The 27,103-nt window shown below is 44.1% G+C and overlaps 1 protein-coding gene across 3 annotated transcripts in view; it reads left to right on the forward strand.

The window, feature by feature from the left end:
• The window catches only part of ZBTB16 (zinc finger and BTB domain containing 16), a 411,590-nt gene that overhangs the window by 293,668 nt on the left and 90,819 nt on the right, over positions 1-27,103 (forward strand). For all 3 annotated transcript variants that reach the window (XM_078682341.1, XM_078682343.1, XM_078682342.1), the window contains exon 4: positions 319-405. In XM_078682341.1, the coding sequence (XP_078538467.1) occupies positions 319-405 (87 nt within the window). The remainder of the gene's footprint in view (positions 1-318; positions 406-27,103) is intronic.

Genomic DNA, 27,103 nt, shown 5'->3' on the forward strand with positions numbered 1-27,103 from the left:
TGGACGCAGAAAGGCTTTAATTAGTGTGCAAACAGGCATACTTTGTTTTATTGTTCAGCCCCCCCATGCCACTTCTGTTCTGCCCTTCAAAGTCTGTATGGAAGAAGACAAATCGACACTCTAAATTACCAGGAAATTCGTTTTCGTGATAATGATAAAAGCAGACATTCAAAATTGCAGATTTGAATAATTTACACCCATGCAGTATTAATATTTTAAAGCATGCAGGTGACTGGGCGGAGTGATTGCGCCTCTGAAGTTTTGTTCGGTGGTTTTGAAAATAACACTTTTCTTTTCTTTTTTTTCTGTTTCTTCCAGCGGGCGACAAATCCTTTGTCTGCATACAGTGTGGCTCGCAGTTTTCAAAAGAGGAAGCCCTGGAGGCGCACCGACAGACACATACTGGTAAGCGGGCCACCATTTGCTGAATGTATCCCAAGACCTGTTTACACTGTTGAGACTTGTCTCAGACATTCATTCTCCTTGTGTGCTTCTCCTTTCCAGTACCAGGCATAGGGGATATTGTGCCACCTAGGGCTACAACAAGCATTTGTGATGGAGCTGGAGACGTTGGACACACCCGTCCCTTGTCCTGCCCTTTACACTTGTTTTCTACCATTCCCAGTTGCCTTTGAGAACCACACGCTGTGCCAGTGTTTATTTATTTCCCAGGTGACATTACAGTTCTTCACTTGGGATGCTTCCCAACCCACACCAAAAAATCCCACTTGCCAAGCCATATTTCTTCTCGTGTCAGCGGCCTTTGTGTGACATTGGCTTATGTAAAGCTGGTCGGTGTGAATTTGGGCTCTACCTCTGGGTTGGGGGTACACCGGTGAGGTCAGGTCATGCATTCGTACTATTTGATCAAGTGTCCAAAATTTGAAAAAAAGATTGCGAAACTAACCTTAGATGCCACCAAGCTAGGGTTTCTGTATTGGAAGCGCTGCATAAATTTATGTATGTGTTTGCTTTAAAATATCACTTTTTGATGAGTCCATCTCATGGCACGCATGTGCAGCTCCATCCCATTGCATAGAAATATATTATCATTATAAAATTCTTCCCAGGGCTTGTGCAAGCGGCTGTGGGCAGCTGCCTTATAGCAACATCATAAATAGCCACAAGAGGGCACCGGACTGCAAGAGATGACCTAAAAAATGCCATTGTCCCTAATGGAAAAGGAGATCGAGGACAGCAGAAAGTAATTTTGACTGAGGCTCCACAAGCCCTTAGACCAGACCTGATGCTTTGTTAAGAGCTCTGTTTGCTCAGTGAGTGTTGCAGCCAAAATACCGAACTTCAGTGAAGGGGCAGAAATAGGTGACATTTAGATAGCAAGAAAGAAGGTCAAAGGGCTTCTGGGCATGACTCGACATGTTTCAGAACACTAGATGTTCACTGAATGCCACTTCAACGTCTATTAATTAAGGTGTGGCATCCAAACACCAAATTCAACGAGTCATAACATGTATTTCACACCATAATTAAAAGGAGCGAGAAAATAATGGAAATGCAGTAGCAAGGATCTACTACTTTGTGCACTTTAAAGCACTTCTAGGGTGCTAGCTGGGCTGGTGTTTTTAGTTTTATTTGACTTGCATGACCCACAAAGCCCTTGATATAAATTAACTCTTTGCAAAGATGGAAGGATATCAGTTATGGAATTGGAGTGAAAGATCTTTATATAAATTAGTTCTGTGCAATGGTGGAAGGATATATGCTATGGAACTGAGGTGCTTGTTAGTGATGTAGTTTCTTGCCATCACAGTTCCAATCTAAAACTTGATGTGATACCGGTACATGCATATCTGCCATTCACCCTAGTATCACTTACCATAAAAGCCTGTCTTTGTCCCCCTTAAACGGACGTGCTTCCATAACTGCCACATTCAACCTCTTGGAAACTTGTATATGGAAGGAGCACCCTCTGTTGCCAAGCCCATTTGGTATAAATGTGTGGATCCCATTGCTCTATGGTGATTCTTACTAAGGTGCTTTATATCTGCGAGATCAGTAACAACACACTGTCGAATTGGACATTTTCTTGACTGTTGTCCCATCATAGACGTCTTAACTTTCAACACTGCTGTTTTGGTCATGGTAAGAGTACCCTTGTGTTTATTCAGTTTGTTGCCATCATCACCCTTGCTGTGAGATCTCTTTATGTGATTTTGCAAACTTTCTGTGAAAATAACTCCCTTCTATAAATATCCAATCTATGAAACTTGGTTGTGGAAGAGGGGTGTCCCAACTTCAGCCAAGAAGGCGAAATCCTTCCCCGATGTTCATGATAGCCACTAATGATATGAATAAACCCCGTTGATGCTCATGGTATGCAAATTCATCCCACGTGGATATCCCTCTGCCTCACCTTTACAGCTCCATAGATCGACCTAGATCTCTGGAAGACCATTCATAATGGTCTCAACATATTTTTATTAGCATTTAAAATAAGGACAGTTACACAAGTACTTGTACAGCAGTTGCCCAAGGCACTTTTCCAGGTAAACGTACTGTAAATGTAGTAGTTGTCATCTCTTTCTTTGTAAATATACACGCATTGCAATTGCAAAGTACCAGACCAGCATAACAGTTGCAATACAGTTTACAATGGTGCGTCATAATTAATCGTTCCATTGTGGTAAGTCTTCCCACTTCATTTTTATGACAGAGCCGTGTAGTCCACTGCAGACATTACATCGCATGTTGGTACAGTACGTGATGACAACACAGAGGGTGGAGACAAGAATTGCACAACATAGGCGACTGTTCTTTCAATGTCTACAGCAACCCAAGAACAATCTGGGACTAGTCACTTGATCACCATCATAGTAAACATCTCCCCGGGTCAAACGTACTGCACTATCCCACAGCTCGAACAAATGTAACAATAACAAAAAGGAGAGAAATAAATTACAAAACCAAAGGGAAAAAACAAACTCTGGCAGCAATTGGCAGTGGTCAGGGCACATGTTGTAAAAAAAGAAGTGGGGGAATGCTGTCACCGGAAGTGACGTCACAACAGGAAGTGATGTCACGAAAGGTGCCGACCTCCTCGTCCCAGAGAGGCCAAAGAGTGAAGTCCAGCTGTTTGGCAGTGGGGTTGGCGTCCCCCCCGATAAAATAAGTGGGGGGACGCTGTCCACCGGCGTGTTACCCCGACTCGAGCCCTGGTGGTGGTCATACAACCCAACGTCTCTTCAGGCATATAGACGGACCCGTGCACATGTTAGATTCCATCACCCCCACCTCCCCAGATGGAGTTACAACTCAATGAACTAACCAGTGGGGCAATGACATGGGGGCTTTAAGTAGACAGCAGCTACCGGGTTACATAGATTTGAAGCATCACAAACAGCTAGATGTAGCATCAGAGGGACGACCTCAGTAGTTATCTGGGCTATGTCCAACCTGTCTTCACCCCAGTGCCAAAGAGGTCTCCAAGGCTGGACTCACTATCATGAGAATCTTTCCCAGAGGAGAGGAAAAGGTGCTCCCGGATGAGCCCTCTGAGGGAAGCAGATTTTTCACAAGGTGGGAGAATGTTAATGGACCTGCTTGCTGGTGGACGGGCATACTGCGTGCAGAATTTAATTTCTCTGTCGAAAGCAGGGGTCATTAAGTTGTCATTAAGCCGTCCATCTGTCTTTGAACAATTACAGCACCCTCTAACTGGACCGCCATTGATCACCTCTCCCCACAAACCCAATACCGCTGCTCGCTTAGCCTTCAGGTTGTTTATTTAATAAGTACAATAATGCAACCGCTGGAGGAAGTGAAGTGCATCTACAATGCTGTCCTTTGAATACATTTAAACATTAAACAATGCATGTCAGCAACCTAAGCGTTCAACCACTGAATAATTGTAAGCGTCACACAGTAACAGACTATATATACACACACACACACACACACACACCCACGCACACATCCACGTCTGGGTAAGCCTACACACACACCTAAATACAGTCATTAAACAATGCCTTAAAGAAAAACTTAAGACGGCACCATAACTAACTGAAACATAATAAATATAAAATCTAACATGAAAAAATTATTTAAGAGTTGTGGAAATCCCTGTGCCCCGATAAGGAGAGCTGTGGACTATTTGATGCTCTTTACCGGACCCATGATATTTGATATTTAGTGGTTCAAATGTAACCAGAATGTGATGAATAGAACCTATTATGATTTTGTCTCTTCAAATGGAGCATAACATGCAGATTTAGGTGGTTTCTGCAACAAAATGTGCTTGTCCCAGAATTTATGGCGGCACTTTTAATCGAGGCCTAAAATTTATTTTAAGCTGACCACCTCGTATATATAAAAACAGACGAATGGGGGTGGTAGAATGCTTGCAAAAAGTTTTAGCCTTAGTAAATTACACAGGCCGAATTCCATTCCTATGTTTTTGAGCCCACTGTACCACTTGAGATGGGGAGAAGCCATATGCTAATCAGTCTTGAACTTGCTCCAGTAGGAGCTGCCCTATCAGAACTGTAGGGCTGAGTCCTGTCTGAATAATAACACAAGGAATTCCAGGAGGGATTCAGACTACCTGTGCCTTCTCACTGAAGTGCAGCTTGGATTTGATGTCACAGCAAGCACGACCCCACACACACCCAGCACTTAGGACATCATATTACTGTGACATGGGTAGTAGTGGTCATCCCTGAACCAGGACGTGTCATTTCTTGTTTGACAGCACACCGGTGTCTGGCGAATCACATTCCCAAACTAAATAGGGTGTAAGGAAGCGTGGAAACAGGGTAAAAGGAAGGTATCCTTATATTCAGACTTCACAATGCCCCAGCTGAGAATATTGAAATTGTTCGCCTGGAGGAACCACTCATCATCATAAAGGAAAAATCCTAATTTCAGAGAGTAAAATTAGGGCTATAGGTAAGATCTATAGACTGATCCTATGACCTAACGCACTCAACTAGAGGGATTAACAACCGGGCTTCTGTGGGTGACAGAAGAGCGATCTCAGGGCATTTTAGCAGCCTCTATTGCTCGAAGTTGGCTTGGCCGTCTATCATATTTATCATCGATTAGACGGCAGCCCCATATTTTCATCGCTCTGATGCAATGGGGGTGGGGGGGATTCATTTCTTCATGATAAATCTAACTTTTTACCCTGTTAATTAATGAAGGGGCCAAGTAATGTTACACTGACCCTGCTTGTGCAGTTAGGCTGGTATGCTAAAACAAAGTGTGGATTTAAGGATATTAGGGGGAAGGGCGAGTTGGCAGCCAGACCTACATTTGGGAGGGGAGATGAAAGTAATATTTTACTAACTTTGTCCTCATGTTTTATCATTTAAATGGATTGTGTATTTTTACAAAAACTTGTATTAATTGAACATACATTTTCAATGGGATGTACCATAAATCTCGGGATATCTGAATAATAGGTTTCTGAAGAATAAACCTCTATTTTTTTTTCTAAATTTATTTATTTAAGAATCTGGCGTTGCTGAGAAATTTTACGTGAGTGGCTGGCGAAAACCCCCTTCCAGCATCTTATATTCTGCATATGGAGGAGCCCAAATTAGTAACCCGGATTTTCAGGCTTGATAAATGACATTAATGACTTAATTTATGTTCTGAGCCTGATGTTTGACTTCCAGGCACTATATTAGCTTGGGAAACACTAGTGGTCTCATGCCAGAGGTTTTAACAACTGGCTACTAATATAAATTGCCGCAAAACTGCAGAGAAATAGCTATCTTGCTCTCAAAGTGTTCCTGGTCGGTCTGTGGTTAATAAGTTTCCTAATAATTGATTTTTCTACTCGGCCTGGTGGAGGGAGCTGCCTTTCTATAATATTGGTACTTGTAGAAAGTTCCAGGTAACGGTTTGTCGTTCTGCAGAATGCGGAAGTAGCCAAAATATGGCGGGACCCTGTTTGTATATTTATGACAAATCAGGGTTATTCATGGTGTATGCGAAGTCCACCATGGATGGCTCCGGAGTGATACTTTTGAACCATTACTTTGAAAAAGGATTTTTATTTACATGGAAGTGCAGGGAAGGTTGACAAACAATATTGGGACTGGTCCCACGATGAGTGACATAAGTAGTAGTTTTCGATAACGTCAGAAATAATGAATTTGTGAACCTCTTGAGCGGTAAGCACTGTTATACTTGGCATGGACTTTAAAGATCATGGCGGAATTTTGATCGCCGTTTTTAGGGTGTCTTGGATTTTATGGTAGATTTTCATCTGTGCATGTCGGTATTTTATGTTACACTGTTTTAATCCCCTATTGTTATACTAGGTCGTCTTTGAATCCTTCTATCATTACTATGTGTTGTAAAGCGATGTGATACCCTCGGGTCTACCCATCACTATGTACAACTCTCAAATAAATAAATCATCAAGTCTTTATAGTTCCTTCTGATTACTGAGCAGTTTGAGGTCCTTTTGGTTCTCCAATTGCACTGGGATTCTAATGAACACAAGTAATTGGACTTCAATGGTTGGTTTGAAGCAAACTCCAGAATATCCATGTTACCCACATCCTTCTCACTGAAGGCCACGCTCTGCTTTACTGATCTACACATCTTTACCTTCCTGTCTATTATACCCGTTAACAATGTGCCCATCTGCCATTACACCTCCTTGTCTTTTGCCCCATGCATCATGCCACCTTCTGGACCACCCCATGACCTTGTCTCTGCACAAGGGCATCTAGTCACCAATAAAATGATTGTCCATGTCAAATTTATCCTGCAGCACCAAATCTTGGAAAACAGCTGTGAGTCTAACAGTGCTGATCAAGTATGTCTGTGGTAAGAAAGTTGTGAGCGTATCCAGTGTTTTAAATGGGCAGATATTGTCCACGAGTACCGGCACTTCTTAATTTTGGAAGGGAGAGTACCTGCTCTTCTCAGCACTATTGCAATACATTTAATGTGAAAGTACTGGCACTTCTCAGGAGCTGACAGATACTCTAACTACTGATTAGCTGCACTTCTAAATTTCCATTTAAAGGACTGAGCATAGCAGGTACTCAATGGTGTCCGATCTCCAGTTAACTTTGTGGGGTTGTAAGTCTACATTGTTGCAAGTCTTTTCACTTTCTTGAAAGTCTAAATACTTCAGTTCATATCATTTTTTGAGGCAATAACTCACCATGACCAAAGCAATAGCAGTCACCAGTTAGGAGACGTATCTGAATCAAATTTCCCTTGGGCTTTTCAGTTCCGGTTGCCAAACAGAAGCGCAGAGCATCCAATGGCTTTTGATGGTGTTTTGCTCAAACGAGAGGGAATATGGTGGCACTCCAAAGCTGGAAGGTCTATTTTAAACCTGTTGCAGTCTACGGCGATCTATCAATCCCTAAGTCATATTTATTGAGGTTTGTAAGCTTTTTTCCTAGTCTTAAAAGCTGTAGCCTAAGGATCTCTTAATGTGAAGGGTCTCACAGGCCACGCAAGTTTCTATCAGGTGCACTAGAGTGATAAATGTCGCAACGTTGAGCACGAAAAGGAGAGGCGGTTAACGATAAGTGAATCCGATGCTTTTTCGCTGAATACTTGCTTGCAGGTACATAGAATATCATCATCAAATTCCTAGGAAGCGAGTGAAGAGTTATAGAGATGCTTTTCCAAGTAAGATTATTTTCCTTAAAATGCTTTAAGGGAGATGGGCCAGGAAGGCTCTTGATAAATGACTTGTTTTGGGCCGTATGTGTATATCCTCAGGTAATGTAGGGATTTTTTTGGGTTCAGCTCACAAAAAAAATCCCCTTTGTAATGACCAACCTATTAATAATCCACAGCATTCACATGTATACCACATTCAAACAGTGTAAACAAAAACATAGTACCACAAAAAACTTTTCTTATAAAAAATATATATATATGGTTTTAATCACACTCTTAATAAAATAATGTAAGATTATAAATAATGCACAAAAAACAGGAGACTATAATGAGACAATCTGTTTGTAAGCATGCACATATATTTTTCACAAAACCATGTCCCCTTGGATTGAGGGGGTGCTCTCGTTCAAGTGTTTAGGAATTGTTCGGGAGCCTGTTTGACGTCGAAACCACAAACGTACCCAATTATTCATGGAAGGGCCAACGTTGTACTGTTGTTTTAGGAAATAGTCTACTGCAAGCCAAAACAATTACTCTGTGGAACATGCTCCCTGTAGTAAAATGAGTCATTTGTCTAAAACATGTGATTGGTTGATGTTTTACCAAGCTGTGGTATTAGTGGGTACTAATGAATGTACTTAATTTGTATTGGCTTTCCTTTGTACCTCAACTATCAGACAACCTAGATTCTGGCAGCTAGAAGAAAGTAGAACTCTCTGCAAATTCTGTGTTTCTACACCTACTCTAGTGATGCAATCTACCTTCCACGAGAACGCGCTGAGACAGGCTTTGCCAATCTCTTTTTATCCATGCGTTTGTATCATGGCCAATAGTGTAGTGAGCTATTTGTGATTACTGGGGTAACTGACCAACATATGCGTTTAAGCACAGTGTGTGTCTGAGGGTGCTTGGTATGAGTCATGCGCTGAGTGTCCGGTTCTCCTACTCTGGTTGTATGGTGACCTTTGAAATGCCAGGAGCAGATTGAGTAGGTCTTACTGAGAGCCTGGCGACTGCAAAAGCTCCCAGAGAATTTAATATCATCCAAGGTGTTCTGGGCAGTGGCATAGCGTGGGCAGGACCACAGGGGCGGTTGCACCAGGTGCAAACTTCCTTAGGGGCGCAAAATTAAAAAAGACAAAAAATCGTACTAGTAGCATTCAGGAGGTGCTAACTGTCTATGGGATAGGGGGTGCAATACTTGCCTTGCCCCGGGCACTGGCAACCCATGCTGCGCCGCTTGTCTGGGTCAAGGTGATCTGGGTTAAACAGGGTTTTCAACACCTTCCCAGGCTGTAAACATCCTCTCCTTTACCCAAGCACGATATATCTCTGAGCACCATGGGCTTCAAGCAGTAATAACTCAAATGCACTGGATTCAAATGAATATCTTTGTCACTCAGTGGCTTACTCCCCTTGTATGCCGCTAGCACAGAATCACTCTTAAAAATCCAATTATGTGCTCTGAATAGGATTTTGTCCTTAGTGTTGCTTTGGATGCGCAATCTCTGAGTTACTAGAAATTCAGGAATTATAATTCACTTCCTATATCTGGGTGTCAAAAGTTATGGGAGTCAAATGGTTAGAAATGAAAGTGGATATAGTTCATAGATGTAAGGCTGCTCTGGTCCTGCAGCAACCCATAGTGGCCAAAAATAGGGTAAAGAGGATGCTAAATGTCGAATGGTTTTCTGGTAATGTGAAAAGCAAACACAAGGAGATGATGGACGGAGCGCTGAAACATTTCAGACACTTACTCCGAGTCACAGATCTGGGTTGAATCCATCATCGTTCTTTAGCTCACTTCGCCACCCCAATTCAAACCCAACCATATGCAAATCAGTCTCCTGTGCCTCATGGGAAAAGACCAGCCCGATCTGCCAAGCCAGGTCTTACCTGGACCGGAACAAGCATCCTGGGACCGGTTTCGGGGTAACACCCCCTCATCAGCCAGGCTAGCTTGAATCCGGTGGCAAAGGGAGCAAGGGACCCACGTCTGGGCATACCCTGCCAACTTAGGGTGAACAAAGCAAACACAAATAGATACTGAACAGTAGTGGGTTCCTTGCTCACTGTGCCACTGGATTCAAGCTAGCTAGGCTGAGATACTGGCAACAAGCCAGGACTTCACTGTCTTTAAAACTAGACCCAAAACGCTGGCAGCAGGCTAGGATACATTGTTTTCAACTGAGGATTTTTAGTGAAGGACAGGATCTCCCGAGCCCCTCTCCACATTTTGCTGAAAGAGACGGGCATCATTTTGCGATATGCCACTGACCAAAATATAATCACTGCGCTCATTCTGGCCACTGGAAAATGCCAATATAATGTCCTGCACTCACGGCAGCTAGTTGATCAAACTCCTTGTATCCCAAAACTCTAAAGACCGTAAATCTCGTTGTTTTTTCCTAATTTTCCGAGATATTAGGTAGCTGGTTGATTTAATAGCTGGACAAACACAAGGGCCTGTTCTGTTCTCCTTTTACTGCCCTCAGGGGCTGTTTTTCCTGCGCTTTTAACAGCGCCGAAATTGCAGGGTTTGCTATAATTCACCTATCACTTTTCTACCCAAGCCCTCGATGTTTATTGTCAGCGACGGCGGGCTCACAATCGGGCCCACTTAGGTAACATGTCTGTTAAACATTTAGATAATCGGCCTCTCATTAACGTGTCACATTATTTTAGAGATTGGAGCGAGGTGTATTGTGGGTGGGTGGGTGGAGGGAGGGAGGGGCGGTCTTGGTATGGGGGGGCTTTTACTCTGCATTCATGTGACATGTGCATAAAAAAGATTGTGTTTTTCCTGGCTAAAATGTAACCGTATGAAAACGGTTATTTACAAATTCACCTGTGCCATGAATGGTCTGATATGGCTTGGATTAAATTAAATTGTGATTTTGGTTTTTGGGGGGGGGGAGGGGCGTAATGAAATGTAGATGTTTAACCGAAAAGCAATTTCCACAAGATGACACAATTTGGTCAAGTTGGAATTAGAACTTGGGCATGGAGCTTCCAGAAGCCCAACTTTAGCCTCAAGTCCATGCCTCATTGTTTGGTGGCCACTGATGACGCACGTGCTATTCTTAGATGTGCAGTTCAAAAAACCTTACAGCCATAAGTGTATCTTACAACGCACAAAAAGTAGAATTTGCAGTGAAAACCCTATCAAGTTAGATTGGGTGGAGGCAGAATGGGTGTTGTCAGCTCACCAACTATACTGAACGTATAAGAAAGAAGACGTATGCTTGGAAATCTATAATTTCCAAGGATATCTGGGTAAAATTGTGGTTTGTTTTATGGAATTCCAAAACCTGCAGTTATGTATGCAAAATGTAGGTACCAGTCTAGGATTAGTAGTAGTATTGTGTTATTACTTTGGTAATTAGGCCCTCTGTGGGGAATGAAAACCTTAGTTTACTTCTGCCTGTCACTTTACTGTGTGAAATTGTGACTAAAGCCTAGCATATAGTTTTGCCCTCTTCACTGGTGTGTGTTCTCTGTTAACAGGACAATCCAGTATAGAGAAAAAAAACACAGTTGTCTCTACCCAGTTCTGCGTCACTGACACCAACAATGGCTAATAATAAGCGTTCCAGATGTTGCTGCGTTCAATGTCGTCTGCTAGAGTTTGAGATCTCTTGCGATATCATTCACCGGCTTTCCCTTTTCAAATTCCGCTGCCACTTACACTATACAGGAAGGTGACAGATTTAGGCCATCTTCATTCTGGGTAGGACAGGATTTAGTGGGATGTAGCTTTGCACAATGGTTTGAGCATGCATTCTGCCTCCGCGTCCAAGTTACAAAACCAGCCTTGGTAAGAAAAGAGCAAAAGGCAGCGCAAAACTTGTCCAAAGAAAAGTGAATTGAGTGCCTCAACAGAAATCCCACTCAAAAGGTGTAGTCCACAGGCCTAGCCTTCAGTGCTGGCAATGGCATTGCAGAGAGGCTGGCAATTAAATGAGCAAACACCTTTTCCGCTTGCTGAACATGGCTTTTGAAAAGGTGAATTTAGGCAGAATTTTTCCCCAATGGTCTGGCGACAAGCAGTTTATGTGTTGGTTCCCAATGTTATGGCTACTTAGCCTAACACATTGAGTGTTTAAAATTTGGGATTGGGAAAAATAAAAAAACAACTATACACAGAGAGAAACAAAAGAAAACCGTGTACCCACTCACAATCTGTGCGTCACAAAAGCTCTATAGAACCGAGGTCAAAATAATCTTGAAACTTTGGCCATTGTCTCCAAGGTCGTGTGTGAAGACACACTCAATGGACCAAGTGAAACATAAACTCAAACTATTGATGGATATTGACCAGTGGGAAGATTGCTTCTGGTGGCGGACCCTCGCTATCTGTTATCACTGCGCTCCTTTGTGGCCAGATGAGTGTGTGCTTTGGGCTGGTCTCACATCTAATCCGCTGTTGCCCAGCTACAGACACATTTTCTGTTCGTTTTTTCAAATACCCTTTTGATTTATTATGTTGATCTCACCTGGAGTCTGTAGGAAAGGTCACAAGGTGAGGGCACGTCCTTACAAACCGAATGAGAGAGATTACCAGCTTCAAGTTGGGCACTCTGGACTCGGCCATGCCAAAGGTGTGTGTGAAAAACTGCTGCTAAACACCTTTGTCAACATTTGAACTTTTCCATATTGGAATCCCGGCAATGAGAAACGTGTTTGTGCATTGTTTTCCAAAACGCAATGCTTGTTTTGCTCATTTTGCTTATTTTGCTCATTTGACAAATTAAGGTTGTATTTTTTCCGATAAATAAAAATAGGTATTTTTACAGGATCATACAATTTGTTTAAGTGTTAAGACTGGACGAGCTATTTTGTCTTGTGTTCCACAAATGACAGTTTAACTACCAGCCAACATATCCTCTTTTGAAAATTTTTAGTTATTCGATACCTTGAGCACACTCCGATTTAATTACTGAAGTAAAAGTGTCATAGTTATGTTTGGTGAGGTAGAAGTGTTTCTTTTTTGTGTGCAGTACCATCTAATTGTTGGTTTGGCTCCCCGAAGGCAATCGGGTGAGCACACCCTGGTACAGTGAAAGATGCAGCAAAATATGCAGCCGTCTCAACAACTGAAACAAATGAATGCTGCTACCAAGGCCTAGTCACCCATTTACAGCAAAATAGTGAAACACTGCATATTTACCTACAAAATGTGCAAAATAAATATCACATTACTCATACCAAGTTTCAAGTGGATTTGGGAAACCAAACACCGCTTTCCATTATGCTGCACATTGTATCAAATGCATTGAACAGCATTGCTAGGATAAGAGCAAGTGCCTTGAACAAGCCTCAAGGCGCATATAGCTGGAGTGAAGCACGTGACGGCTAGTATTTTCAGGGTCATCATTATGGAGCTTGAAGAATAATATAGCGTATTTGTCACAAAAATGAAAACATTCTTCTTGCATTATTAACCAATACACTCTGGGACATTTGCTTCTGTAATTATATTGGATTGTGCTCAAGGGACAGTATAAAAACTAAAGAGCTCAATCTCGCTGGAAAGGAAGGTACCTTTCTGTAGGTTCAGGCACTTGTGGCATATTCAAGAGTTAATGTCAGTACATGTGTTGGCAGGCCAAGCCTGAGCCAACGATTAACCCTGTCGAGCACTTAGGCCCTCAAGTACAAACATTCAATTTAATGAATTGTAAATTGCAACAAATAACGATTCACAATTTGTGATTCCTTGAATGGAATGTACAAAAATTTAGTTTTTTAAGAAGTTGTCACAATTTGCGCACTGACTTTTAAGTAAACCATTGTTATTTTGAGAACTGACGTAAGTATAAATGGTTTTCAAAATGCTAACTTGCAGTGGGTCACAATTTGACCTACCTCATTAATGTACATGAGGTAGGTTGTAAATGGACAATCATCTGCTCACAAAAAACGTTTTTTTGATCATTGACAAAGGGGAACGTGTTCCACGGGGACCCTTTCCCATTTGTGAATGGATTAGCACCTCCTTCGAGTAGGTGGTAAAATCATAATGTTTTGTGACAGGATTTTGGTTGCAAAACATTAATACATGCCTTAAAGATTCAGTTTCTGAAAGGACGCCCTTAATACACCCCTTCCAAATACTGGATCAGTATGTATTCCAAAAACCAATTGGGAATTACATGATATTCTGTAACATCTTACTGAATCACAAATTGGGTTTGGTGAAATAAAAAAACTCCATTTTGTGTTCAGAAAGGCTCTGATTTTATGAATCCGAGCCTTACCAACTGTAAAATAGCTTCACACATAAGGGCCTTAGTTTTGAAAAATTAGCACCTCATTTTGTTTTCCCCTCTGAGAGTTCTACACTTACATGTAAACATATTTGTACTGATTTGTGTCTCTCTGTTCCTTCTGAAATTGTTAGTGGCCTAACCAGACCTCCTCTCCACTCATCACCTTTTCAGGCTTACTCTAAGATATCCTTAACCTTCGGTGTTTGCAAAAAGCTATTCTTGCCTGCCTAAAGCCTGAAAAACTTGCTTCCCACTCACCTTTCTGGTAAAGGAAAAGGATTGCCCTGAGTGGGGCCTTGAAAGTGGACAACTATTCCAAGTGAGCAGATCTAGTTCATAAGCTGAAGACACAGTGAGGGTAGCTTGATGCATTTCAGCTCATCTCGACCCTGGTTTGATAGCACATTAGAGTTTAATGAATGTTGTTCCTATTCTTCTGGAAATTGACCACGGAAACACCGAAGACTGTATGGTTGGTATCTCGGGGGTGATGAAGATTCTCATTGCTAAAGATTGGCTTTAGAAAGAGCTGGCACTGGTTTGGCTGCAACCACACTATTTTAGCGTGCAGAGGTATCAAAAAGATGTTTTATCATGATATTATACAGGCATCTTGTGGTACACATGCTTATTCAGTGGTTTAATTACAAGCCAAGCTTGCTTGCTTGTAGGGCTTCCCCGATGTTAACCCGTATGTCCTGTCTGCTACATTACATCCCAACGGTATCTGTTCAGATTTGCCTTGATGCCTTTTAAAACCACTATCTTGAAATAACCTTTGATATCTGTGGAGACAATCTAAAAATCTCAATGACTCCCTCGAAAATGTGTAGGTAATGACTAAGCAATGTTGGAAATGTGCTGACTTGCCACAGAGGTGTTCTGCTTTTCTGATCAATGTTTTTGCCACACCAAAGACACAACACTCGAAGATCCCCATTGTGCTGTTGTATAAATTGGATTTCTATTCTGCTGGGCACAATTAGGTGCAGATCGAGATATTCCTAATCCTAACATTCTAGTTACTTTTGGCTAGGCGTTCCCTTTCTGTGTCATAGTTTGTCTTTTGGCTTATAGTATGCTATTGTAAGGCAGTGATCCTTTGCGAAAAAGTGCCTCAGCTGCCTTCCCAAAGAGAGAAGAGACCATTTTGGAAAAGGGGAGATGTTCTTATTTGCAGTTTTAAACTGGTTTCTACCACGTTACATCACGTACTGGGCACTGTGATTTGGCTGAGCTGATGATTAGTATACTTGACAGTGCATTTTCCCTTTTACTCCTCCCCCCTAAAAAAATTGCATTTATATTTGCAGTGGTTTCTTTTCTTGCATTATTGAACAAGCATGCATGTAGGTTTCACCAACATGGACCGATACAAAATAAAAAGCATCTTGAACCGCTTAGCTCGGATCAAATTTGGCCTTAGATGACAGGGCTAAATCACTCCATCTTTCGAGGTTCTACATGGGCCTCCAGTCAAGGAAATGTCACAATCCGGTACCCTCTGCATAGTCTACAAATCCTTCCATGTACTTGTCCCGGGTTCCCTCACCAAAATCTTCTTCCCTACCAGCGTCCCATACATTCCTGAACTTTCTTGCAGTTGCACCACACCGACACAAAGCACTTGGTGGAAATTCCTTCCATGGTCAAGGTTCTATACCCTCGCACTCACTACATCCCAAACCGCATGATCGTACTCAAAGTGAATTTCCTATGGCTCAAAAAAAACCTAAAAACTCCCCTCTTCCGAGGGGCTTTGAGCCATCAACACAGCTAGACTATCATAATCAAACCATTACCTCTAAATTATTACAGATGCCTAAGGATGGTTTACTGTTATAATGACTTTAACTTATGGTGTTCCCATCTTCTTCACAATTTAAAGATTATATTTCTGATGGGGACGTTCAGAGGCACGACCTTTAACTTCTCGTAGGATTATATTTAGATCAACTGGATAAAGGGCGATGCTGTAATAGCGGGCCCCGACCATAGGTAAGGTCGACACCTGGCCCGGGGGGGGGGAGGGGGTGAAGGGTCATACCAATCAGGGTCGGCTCTAGGCTCACGGAGGCCCTGAGCAGGGAGTGTAGGTAGGGGGCCCGAGGCCGCCAAATCCCTGCCAGGGGCCGCCACGCAAATATGTATCTATGGATATATATTGGCGTGGCGGCCCCTGGGGTTTGGCGGCCCTGTGCAGGTGCACAGCTTGCACATGCCTTAGGCCGGCCCTGTACCAATGGCATTAGACGATTGTTGTTCTTTTTTTTTTTAATAGGCACGCGGGTGGCCAGACATGACTTCAACAATGTGGTCATGTGACTCCAATGTATAGAAATGTACAACTCTTTTTCCATTTTATGTAAAAGTATGTACACTGTGTAAAGTAATCAAATGTTTTAATGCTATCTTTTGGTGTAATAAAAACTGCCTGAGAACTGTTTTCTCAAATGCAAAATCTGATTGTCTTCGCCAAATCGTAGCTTGTTTCTGTAGGGGGTGGCCCATAAGTCAGGCCTGGAGGGGATCTTGGTTTCGCTCACCTACCTCATGTGTCAGTGTGCTCCCCTACCTGTGAACAAATGTGACTCTACATTTCCTTGTATGAGTGCCATATTCCCTATACCCCTGATATTATTTTAGGGGATTTGTAAAATACTCCGCATTTCCTAAAAAAAACATAAACACATTAAATAAGTATATTCTTCCAACCCTCTCACCACTCTTCAGATTGCAAACTCCAAATCATACTTTCAGCCTCTTCTGTTCAGACTCCGGTTCTCGCAACAACTTTCAATAAGCTCATTGTGCTGGCTGAGTCTGGATTCAAGGATGCAAGCTTATCCTTAAGTGGGTTTGGTGGTGCTGAAGAACATATTTCAGTATTATTTTTTTGTGTTTCTTTTTTACTTTTTAAAGCTCTACTGGTTCAGGCTCTGAAGACCCGTCAAATTATCAACATTGTATGTGTCAGCTACCATTAATAAGAAAATAATTTCTACTGATTATAAGAAGTAAATGTTTTCCCCTTTTAATTTGTAATCAATTAAGTCATCCCTATCAAACAATACTCTTTTATTTTAAAGAAATGTATCTTAATATATTCTAATTTCTTAAGTAAATGGAGTATTTTTTGAATAAGCAAAGAAAATGTAAGCTCCAGGCACTGTAATGATGTGATGCTACAGCGTTTTCTACATTATTATGGATTTGCTTCAAATACCACATAATTCGTCTTCTACATAATTTGAAGTTCTTAGCAAACATTTGTAACTCTAAAGGATCAAAAGTCACTAAAAACGTTGCCACTTGTGTTGCTGTGCAGTGGCAGGCAGTTTGCTACACAGTGGCTGGTCACCTTCCGATTGGTGCAGTTATATGTTAAACTGGTATTAATGAGGCGGAGCATTTGCCGCACGAGTGGTAACATTGTAAAAATGACAAAATAGTGAAGTAGTATGGCTAGCACCAAATGTGCTCCATTATGCCGCATAATTTCCTTTTTTTGTTGCATAACTTAACCCTGTGGCATAATTCCAGTGGCCCTGGGTATATCTTTGGCTGATATTGTGGTCCCAATTACATTTTAGTCAGAGCTACTCATGGCGTGCTTCACGTTGTAAACACTGTTTGCTTTTGCTCACGAGCCGTCTCTGTTCCCCCAGGGGAAGTGAGGTCGGCAGACCAGTCTTCCCCTGGGGAGTTCGCGCGATAGTAGGACAGGGTGTGAGGTAGTGTAGGGGGTGGGTTAGGGGGTGGGGGTTACGGCTAGATTTTAAAAGGGGACAGGGGAGGAAGTCCTTCCTCTTCCTGTTCCCAGCGCTCTAGGGTTTAGGTCAGGAAAGTTTGACCACCCTCCCACCCTACAGTGTTAGGAGTGGGAAAGGGGACGTTTTTTCTTTCGGTCATAAGCGTGCCAGTTTAGGACGGGTTGAAGGGGGTGCTTTTGCAATACTTGGGAGGGGTGGGGAGTCCATGACGGGCATAATCACCCTTCCGGGGATGGGAATACAGGTTCAGGATAGGAGTGTGGCAGGCAGGAGTGCGCTGGTGGGAGATGCTGGAGGAGGTTGAAAGAGAAGTGGGGAAGTGAATGATTTAAGTGAAGAGGTCGTGGTGTGAATTGGGAGTAAGTAATTGGAGTATGAGAGAGGATGATGGTTGGAAAGTATGAGGTGGGGTTTTGTTAACTGTTTATTGGTGTTATGTTGGAATTGGTTGTCAACCCTGTCCTAATAAATGGCCTTTTACGCTAAAACTATCAGCCTGGAGTGGTTATTGCGCGAAGGTATTAGTTGTAGGCCCATGGGTCTTGTCCTAAACGGTTTCCTCTCGGTACTAAATATATTTGTTAAAACGAGATCAAAGCTCTGCCTTGGCGTGTCGCACCTCCCAGAGTATCGTGCGCATGCGTCGAGGGGTCTGCAGGCGGGTGCGCGTGTAATTGCCCTCATTGTAGGCCCAGCCGAGCAGTCCAGGTTAAGCCACCCGTATGGGCAAGTGACGGATGGCTTTTGCTGCCTGCATTACCGAGGTAAACAAGGCTAATGCGCCACTGCCAGACCTGTGCTCTCGGTGCTGCGCCTTCTAATGGTTTCAGATGTCGAAGCACTCGGGGGCACTTGTGCGTCTGCAAGGGCCTCTTGGGCGCGCGAGGGAGGCACGCTGCGTCCACCTGCTGTATCATGAGAGCACCTGAGAGCTCCGGGAGCGGCACGAGAGGCTGTTTATCCATGTGTGTGGTGATTGTACATGGCTTTGAAGAGTGGCGTAATGTAAAATGATGGGGGCCTTCCAACAGAATGTGACGTGGGGCCCCTGAGCCTCCCATATCTCACAAAATCCATTGGCCTTGGATGGAATGGGCCCCCTCTCATCGGGCTGTGGGCCCTAGAAGGGTTGGACCCTCCTGATCCGCAGGGGCTGTTACACCCCTGGCTTTGAATATAACTTCACGTTTGTTTTGTACTCAAATCGACCTTTTTTTCCTTTTAAATAAAGTGTAAATCGACAAATGCCCCACAAATAGTGATGGGTGTATGCTTCTTTAGGACTCCCATACCCTTCCCAGCTCCCACTCCCATCCTCTTTTCCTCACAAGTGTGATCCAGTGACCATCATTTACTCCTGCCTTACGTTGCTCCTTCCATGCAGAAAGGGTTTTTGTATACAGTGAATTACCAAGCTATGTCCTACAAGTGCTCATGCTTACAGTTCACCACATGGAACATAATTTAAAGTAATAATACAATAATATTTTATACAGTGCATCATTCCAGACGTATTATTTCTAAGCGCTATAGCACACAGGCTGTCACCTAATGTAACGGTGGTGGACCTGTCAACAAAAGAAAGTAGAAATAGTTGTACTGTGACAGGTTTTGCACTCGTGAGCTGCGGATCACAACAGCTGTCAGCAGCGAGTGTTTAACTCCCAGAAACGTTGCACCTGCGGAAACGAGGCTGATACGTTGTAGTTATCCTTATACATGTTTGTAGCAATTAAGTTGTCTGGCAGCAGCTTAAAAGCGATGCGTGGTGCAGAGGATGGGGAAAAGGAACGAGAGGATGAAGACTTTTTCGTTAGGGGCGAAAAGACTGAAAAAGCACATTCATCAAGTCTCGAGTCACGGGTTTACTGTAGGGGTGGTCACTGATCAGCTTTACCATTCCTTGAACAGACCACACTACACAGCCTTCCTCCCACCTGCTCATGTGGAGGCGCTTATTTTATGTTGATTACGGGAATGCCCACTTTGGTCTGTTTCTTATGTTCTCATAAGAGGGGACTTGGCATAGCAGTTACGGTAGACAGTCTCTTTTGGTGAGGGCCCAAGACGGATTTGCATTTAGGCCCTATTTGTAGTTGGCCCTACTAATTACCAGTGGATGAAATTAGTTCAAGTATTCCATCTACCACATTTTTGTAGTTTTTCTGTGAGATGCCTTGAGTATGGCAGGGATGACCCGACATGCCTCCTGTACTTTCTGTTATGTTGGACTGAAGTTGCACATCACTGATGAGAGCCCAGCAAGCCTGAAACATGCCTCGGCTGATTTGCCTGCCTGTTCAGAAGGAGGGGTACAAAAGGGGGTGGTGATGGACTGAGCATCTGAACCAATCAAACACTCACACCCAGTCAAAAGATCTGGGTTTGACCCATCGCCGTTCTTTAGCACACTCTAGGGAGCTTGATTTCCCTGATAGCCAGGCCAAACCCCATATGGATGGTCATTGTGCGCAGGGCTCAATGAGCCACAAATTATGCCCTTGAATGTGAAAGAGAGTAGTTACCAGTGTCTGAGACAAATGCCTGCTTTCCATCGTTGTCTTTTTTGTTTTTCTACCTGTGATCTTGGGCACCGACCAGGAAGGCTGCTATTGAAGTGAAGTCTGATCCCCCAATAGTTCTTTGTGGGTGAAAGGAGCATGTGCTACGCTCGATGGCCGATGCTGGCTGGACAAGGCCTGAATTTGAAGGCAGGCCACACGTGCCCCATTTGTTTAGGGCCCATAAGTCAGTGGTTAACCACACGAGTCTCCAACAGTTGTAACGACATGTTTAGTCCCACATAAATCATTTACTCTGGTTCAGTTAGTGTAAGGCCAACTGCTAGTATATGTGTGACGTGAGTGAATGAAATATTCCCCTAGTCTTCTAATCCTTGCTTCCTGAGTGTCCAGTGGGGACCACTCCTCAACCACTCAGTTGGTGGTCTTGGGTGCTTTAAAGCTGAGAAAACCACATTGAGGGGCCTTCTTTCTGCCAGCGGTAAAATACACCCTCATGCATGAGTCTGATTTCCGACCACTAGTGTGGGTGTTGCCACACACTGGTTCTAAAGTCTGTGGCAAATTTGTGGTACCTAATTGCCTTAATGGGCATATGCTGCTGATCAACCACGGGATGTGTTTTGCAAAACCTTTCGATAACGCAATGCCCACTTTAGGAGGCAATTGGCATGGGTTTTCAGTGTGGAAGCGGTTATAATTTTCCGCCTCGCCAGCAATTAAATTGTGCTTTCATTATATGTGTTGTAGTAGCTTTAACATATTTGTATGTTGTACCACTTACTTTCTATATTCCTACTTACTCCCAGGTGCATCTTCCATGTTTAGAATGTTAGCAGGGTTTCTCTCTGAAAATTCCTAATTGACCCATTGGACCTGAGGCAGTATTGACATAAGGTGTTTGATGGTGATGTACTACTCTTCACTAAACTTCAAGAATTGTACACCCGTCTTGAATGAAGACTTTTTGTGAAGAGAAGACGGGAGTTGACAGAAGTTTTGTTAAAACACCCCATATATGTGGGGAATGACTCAGCCAAGAGAGAAAGGAAAATAATGTGGATGTAGTGATGTCTCACAATATGGAGTGTGAAACCCAATGCACAGAGTTGAGCAAAAAAACACGAAAAACAAGCAATTCAGATTCGCAAGGATCTAAAGCATGACATTAGGTAGGGCCACTCGAAATATCTGATTCTGCACCTGTGACGTTTTCGGCATAATTATGGACTTTCTGCAAATGCCACATAATCCACCATCTAATGCATAATTTGCAGCTTTTAATATAAAATTGTTTCTATCTCAAACAGATCAAAAGTAACTAAAAGCATTAAAACTTGTTTTACCCGGCAGTGGAAGGTCTTTTGCAAAAGTTGATTGGAGATCTTTCAGTTGGTTACTGCTGTATGTGTTTGTGAAACTGGTGCTAATGTGGTGAAATAGTTGCCCAGACAGTGTTACCATGAGTAAAAGTGACAAAATATTAAAGTAATGCATCTCAAAATGTGGTTCATTATGCCTCAATATGTGCCTTTTTCTGCCACATAATGGAGTCAGCCCTGCTGCATAACCTGGTCCTCCCCTGCAAAATAACTGAAATAGCCCTGCATAGGTGCATATTTGACTCACTCAGTGCTGCGAAGCCTTCAGTAGCTATGCACTTTACAAATCAGCATAGTATTGGGAGACCCTTCTTTCCCAACCTTGCCGTACTCCAAATCAAACAGCGATTGAAAGGATCTGCTCACCGGTTGCAATAAAGGGATATGTTTAAAGAATTTAAATCTACAGCACTCATTTGAGGTCTAGCCCAAACAAACTTAGGGCCATATTATCAAGCAAGGGCGATACATTATCGCCGTTTTTATCGCCAGGAAACCGCCGCTAAAGCGGCGATAATGGGCTTGATAATATGCCCTTGTGAATTCCCATAGAAGCACAGGTTCTGGTGTTAACCTGGGCTTCTATGGGAATTCACAAGGGCATATTATCAAGCCCATTATCGCCGCTTTAGCGGCAGTTTCCTGCCGATAAAAGCGGCGATAATGTATCGCCTTTTCTTGATAATATGGGCCCTAGTCTCCTCCGTGGCGCCATACTGTCCCATCGATAAATGTTGTCATATCATGAATGGAAACACAGGATTGTAGCAGGAATTTTGGAGGGAACCGAAAAAGACAGATGTTGAAATCAGCTCACCCAAAGTGGACTCATGCAAAGCTAGCCCTCACTGACCACATAGGTAACATGGTCAGAGGGATTCATTCACCACTTGGACTTGTCTTTCCCAGTCTGTCCTTGTCTTAAATTGAAGCGAACCAAAACTACAACTCCCAGAATGCACTCCTTTGTTTAGTGAAGGTGATGGAATCGACTGAAACCAGTGATGCCCAAGGTGGATTTTAGGCAGTCACTGTGCACGCCAGCTGTTTGTGTGACCAGCTTCTGTTTGGCCAGGGCCCACGCCCCTGGAAGATCCTCTTCATGGAATGGGAAGGGGCTGTGACGACTCTTGATCTAAAGCAAGAGTCTGCGCCCTTCAAATCCTGCAGAAATTTGAAAGAGTCGATCACCCGCGCATGTCTGACTCCATCTCTGCAATCTGAACGGATCCCAAAACATCACAGCACTTTTGCTATCCAACAAACACAGGTGAGTCCAGCGTGACTCCAGAAATACCTGAGCCAGACCTGGGTTTCCAGGCTTCCGCTGGTGTGACCCTTCTACATTTAAGATTCAGTGTGTGTGGGTATTTATCTAGGGATAGCCTGACATTCCGGCCTGACCGTCCCTCTGGGAACCAAGGCGCAAAGTGAAGTTCACAGCGCACCCCTCTAATCGGTTATCGGACGAGAGGGATTCCTGGGAGGGTTTTATAAACAGGCGATGAAAGATCGGGAGGCGATGGTCAAAGGAAGCCTTTTGGTCCATCGGAAGCGGGGGTGGGGCCGAGAGATCCATTCTTGCACCCGGAATGCAAGAAGTCCTCTCCTCGCAAAGCTGGGATCAATTTACAGTGTTTCACATACACTCGGACACTGGGTTAAAGGGGACGCAGGGAGCTGTGGGTGGAGGCAGGTTTGGTGGGGTTAAGAGGGGGGGGGGGGTCCCGGTCTGTGATTGATTATGTGGTATTTAGGCCTCTGAGAAGATGTCAGCAGATGGGGGTCGTGGGGTCACCGTGTGTGTCTTATTGCAACCCGGGCTGCTTTTGTACAGTCCAGAATGGGTGGCCGGACACACAATCGCCTTTCCTTGGGAAAAATGCGCTGAGGACGGGGGCGGAGGTGAAAAGGGGTGTGGGGGGCAAGGGCAGACTCTAGTGTCAACAAATTGTGTACAGCTTTCGTTCCTTCAGTCTTTTTAATTAAAGTGTGCCCGACAGTTCCTATCAACGAGAGCTTAGCGTGCCTTATCGCTTACTGCGATGGGGGCGGGGTTGTAGCTGTAGGCTGCCCCTACCTTCAAGGCTATATTTACTTTTATTTGACTTCGAGTACCACAGCATGCTGGTATGTTATTTAACATAATCCGTTTCAATACTTTAATTAATGTAATAATTAATATGCATGTCTTTATGGAGCGCAGTCACCGTGCGTTTGAGACCGCGGCTGCGTTTGCAAGCAGTCAATATGGTTGCCGACGCTCGTAGACGGAAAATACATGTATACATTTTCCCGATACGTTTCCTTTTTTTCCGAGTTGGAGGCTCATCTGGAGATAGTTCCAGATGGTAGAGCTGCCTGCAGTGGCACGACTTCCCGCCAAAACTTTGGACCGCGCGTGCGCCCTGATACTGGTAGTGGAGCCAGCCTGCGTCATTTCCCAGTCTTTTCAGGCAAATTCATTCAACAGTTAATAAAACTACAGCAAGAAAACCCAACCTGAATCTTATGGATGCCGGAAGGCAACTAATGCTGCCAGTCATTTTTTTCGAATATTCGCATTTGAAGCAACAAAATAGGACCGTTCTTCTGTTTTGTTCTGAAGACGTTGGGCGTTTCTCGCCGCCTTTTTAGACTGACAGAATTAATAAATGTGTCAATATTTGTGGCACTTCATGTTAATGAAGAGCTTTGTAATTCTCGTGATCAGATTAAAAAAGAGAGCAGTCTGGGAAGACGGTAATGAGCGCTAGGTCGCGCCATACGTAAGTTGAAAAGCACGCATGTGAAATTATAGATTTATTTGTCTTTTAGGGAAAATCGACTTTGTTAACAGATCTTCCTCAGTTTTGTGAACTCAATACTCTTCCCCCCCCCCCTTTTCTGTGACAGTTTGCCCTCCTCTGTATGTGGCAGCCCTTGTTACCAACTCCCCCTCCCTTTCCCCCTTCTGTGTGCGACATCTCATGCTCCCTTGCTCTTATTTTGCCATAGCTGCCAAGGTTCCCAGGCCCATGCGTGAAGCGCTGATCCGGCCCAGGTGTTTCCGTTGAATTCTGGGACTTGTAGTCCTGTTGCATTCACCCACCTCTCCCGGCCATAGCTTGCGCTCTCCACCCGTGCCTGAACATAGTATGTGCTCAGCTTCCATTGTCCAGTATAGTATGTCTTCACCCGCCGCCGCCCGGGCACCACTGCTCCCCTGTCCCTGCATTTCTGCAAGTCTGGTCTCGGACACATGTCCGTGCTTGGTCCGCCTCTGACCACCCAGCCTGCGTTCGCCTAATTCTCTCATGCCGCAGTTTGTCTCTTTAAATACGCCTCAACTCACCTCCGTTTCTAGATCAGAGCAGGTTTCATTGCCTGGAGCAGACAAGCCCTTACCGTCACCGGAAGTGGGGCTGAAGACCCCGAACAAGGGCCCGAGCCGTCCACCTCGGGCCCAGATGCGGGGCAAGACAAAGCTGCTCTATTAATAACCCCTCTCGGCTTTTCTAATGAAGGCCTCCCGGTGCCGCGTGCCTTGCCAAGGTCAGGTCTGGGCCTTTCTAAGTAAACACCTATCAAGGGATCATTAGCACATCATTGCTGCTAGACTGAGGCATTAACTTGTCACTCGCCTAGGCCCCCTCCAAGCCTTCCCGCTCCGCCGCTCGTGCCAAGCTCTCGCGCGCTGTCACTGTCGCCAGCAGCAGCATTTGTTCTTATTTTGGCTTTAGGCGCCAGCACTTGGCTTATGTGCAGACTGTAAAGATCGAAAAAGAATCACAAATCACGACCAGGGAATAGCCGTAAATTCAGTCACACAGATCGCTCATTTTTAGAACCCAGCATCATGGTCAGTAGAGACGGGGAAAACAAGGAGCCGAGGTTTGTAGGGAGGCGACTCGCGGCCAGGTTCACTTCAAGCGCAGCCTCTCTCTTCCAATGTTCCCACTGCCCTCCAGCCTCCCACTCCTGTTTTACTATTGCTGTTGTTTGCAGTTTCCCCATCATCTCTCCCCTATAGTATTCCATTGTTCTTCTCGCTATTTCGGTCTCTCCGATCTCCCCCCCCTTGTACTTGCCCCTCTACTTTATCGTTTATTCTGTGCCTCACATCCTTCTATCCAGGTCTCTCGACTCTTCCCGTGTCCTCCCGCCATTTTCCTACTTGTACTGTCCCTTTAAATTATTACAGCTCAGCTGAGAGGTGCTGAAGTGCTCATAAAGGCCTACTGCTGCCCTCCTAAAAAGTGCTGCTGTGTTTTTTTCTGTCCTTTTTTTCATGATTTGCTTCTGTTAGCCACTGCCTATGAACTTGTCAGTGTGGATTTCCAGGATTGCGCTGAACTAGCCGCATGCAATCTGCGTCAAAAGAGAACCAAATCACAGCTAGATGTTTTATGGTTACACAGGACAAATATACATTTAATTCATCTTATGTGAGTTAATGTGTATGGTCCGTAGTTATCTGGGAAGTTTGTCATGGTACTGCTCTAGAAGTTCCATAGTGTAATAATCATATATGTGTGTGGTTTTGGATTGGTTTCTAGCCATAGGCAACTCCACTCGCTTTCAGACTCTATGTTGACCTTTCTTTCTTAACCCATCCTAAAAACTTTTATTATTTTCCCTTTTGGATCCCACCACTGGAATACACACTCCTTCCACGCAAGGTCACCCACCACAGCCAAATAAATCAGATTCCAAAACCGAGTCATGAGACGAGCACAGGCCCACGCTTCGGAGCATTCCACGCAGATTTTGTGGGATGCTCGGGACTCGGGAGACATGAAGATTCTGAAATGGGGGGGGGACTAGAATGCAGATAGGGTCAGTTTCCCCTTAAGTTTGGGATACTTGGCACATCTCTTAGTTCACTTAGATATATGACGTGTAGTGGCTTGATAAAACTCATCTGGCGGGGAAGTGTTTCACAAATCTGTTTAGTCGCCACGACTCTTGTACAACAGGCAGGAAAATGTGAAGAGTTATGTCTGGAAGTGTCCGAGAGCAAAGATGGCGCCCAGAAGAAAGACAACCTTCTGAAACTCTGCAGCTGCGTCATGTGAACGTGTCGGGTCCCCGCCGCTCTGGTAGCTTTAGGACTTAAAGCACAGCCTGCTCCATTCACCAGCGAGCAGACTCTTGAAATGTACATTCGGTGGGAAGCCTCATTGGCTGGGAATCCTGAAATAACCCGATATATATCATTTTTATACTGCCCGTCGCTCTTGACGGCAGGGCGGCGGGCACTCGAGGGGTCGCGGCCTTTTGTCTCGACCTGAAATTTTTCATGGGCTGGGAGAATGCGAGCGGTCACTTTCGCCTGGCTCAAAGAAAAGGGGCGCGGGCGCAGAGAATAGGGACGGAGGGGTCGTGTTAAGTGGGTATAACTAATGTGGCCGGCCCTTTCGATATGGACACACATTGTTCTCCTTGGACAGATGGCGCTCTGGTACCCAGCTGCGTATCCGCGGCAGCCAGCCTCCGGTTCAAGACTGCTGGTTCGACAACTTCGCCTATGCGTGTCCCCCCTCCCACCCACCACC

This window comes from Lissotriton helveticus, chromosome 3_1, assembly GCF_964261635.1.
Source record: "Lissotriton helveticus chromosome 3_1, aLisHel1.1, whole genome shotgun sequence".
NCBI classification, from domain to species: domain Eukaryota; kingdom Metazoa; phylum Chordata; class Amphibia; order Caudata; family Salamandridae; genus Lissotriton; species Lissotriton helveticus.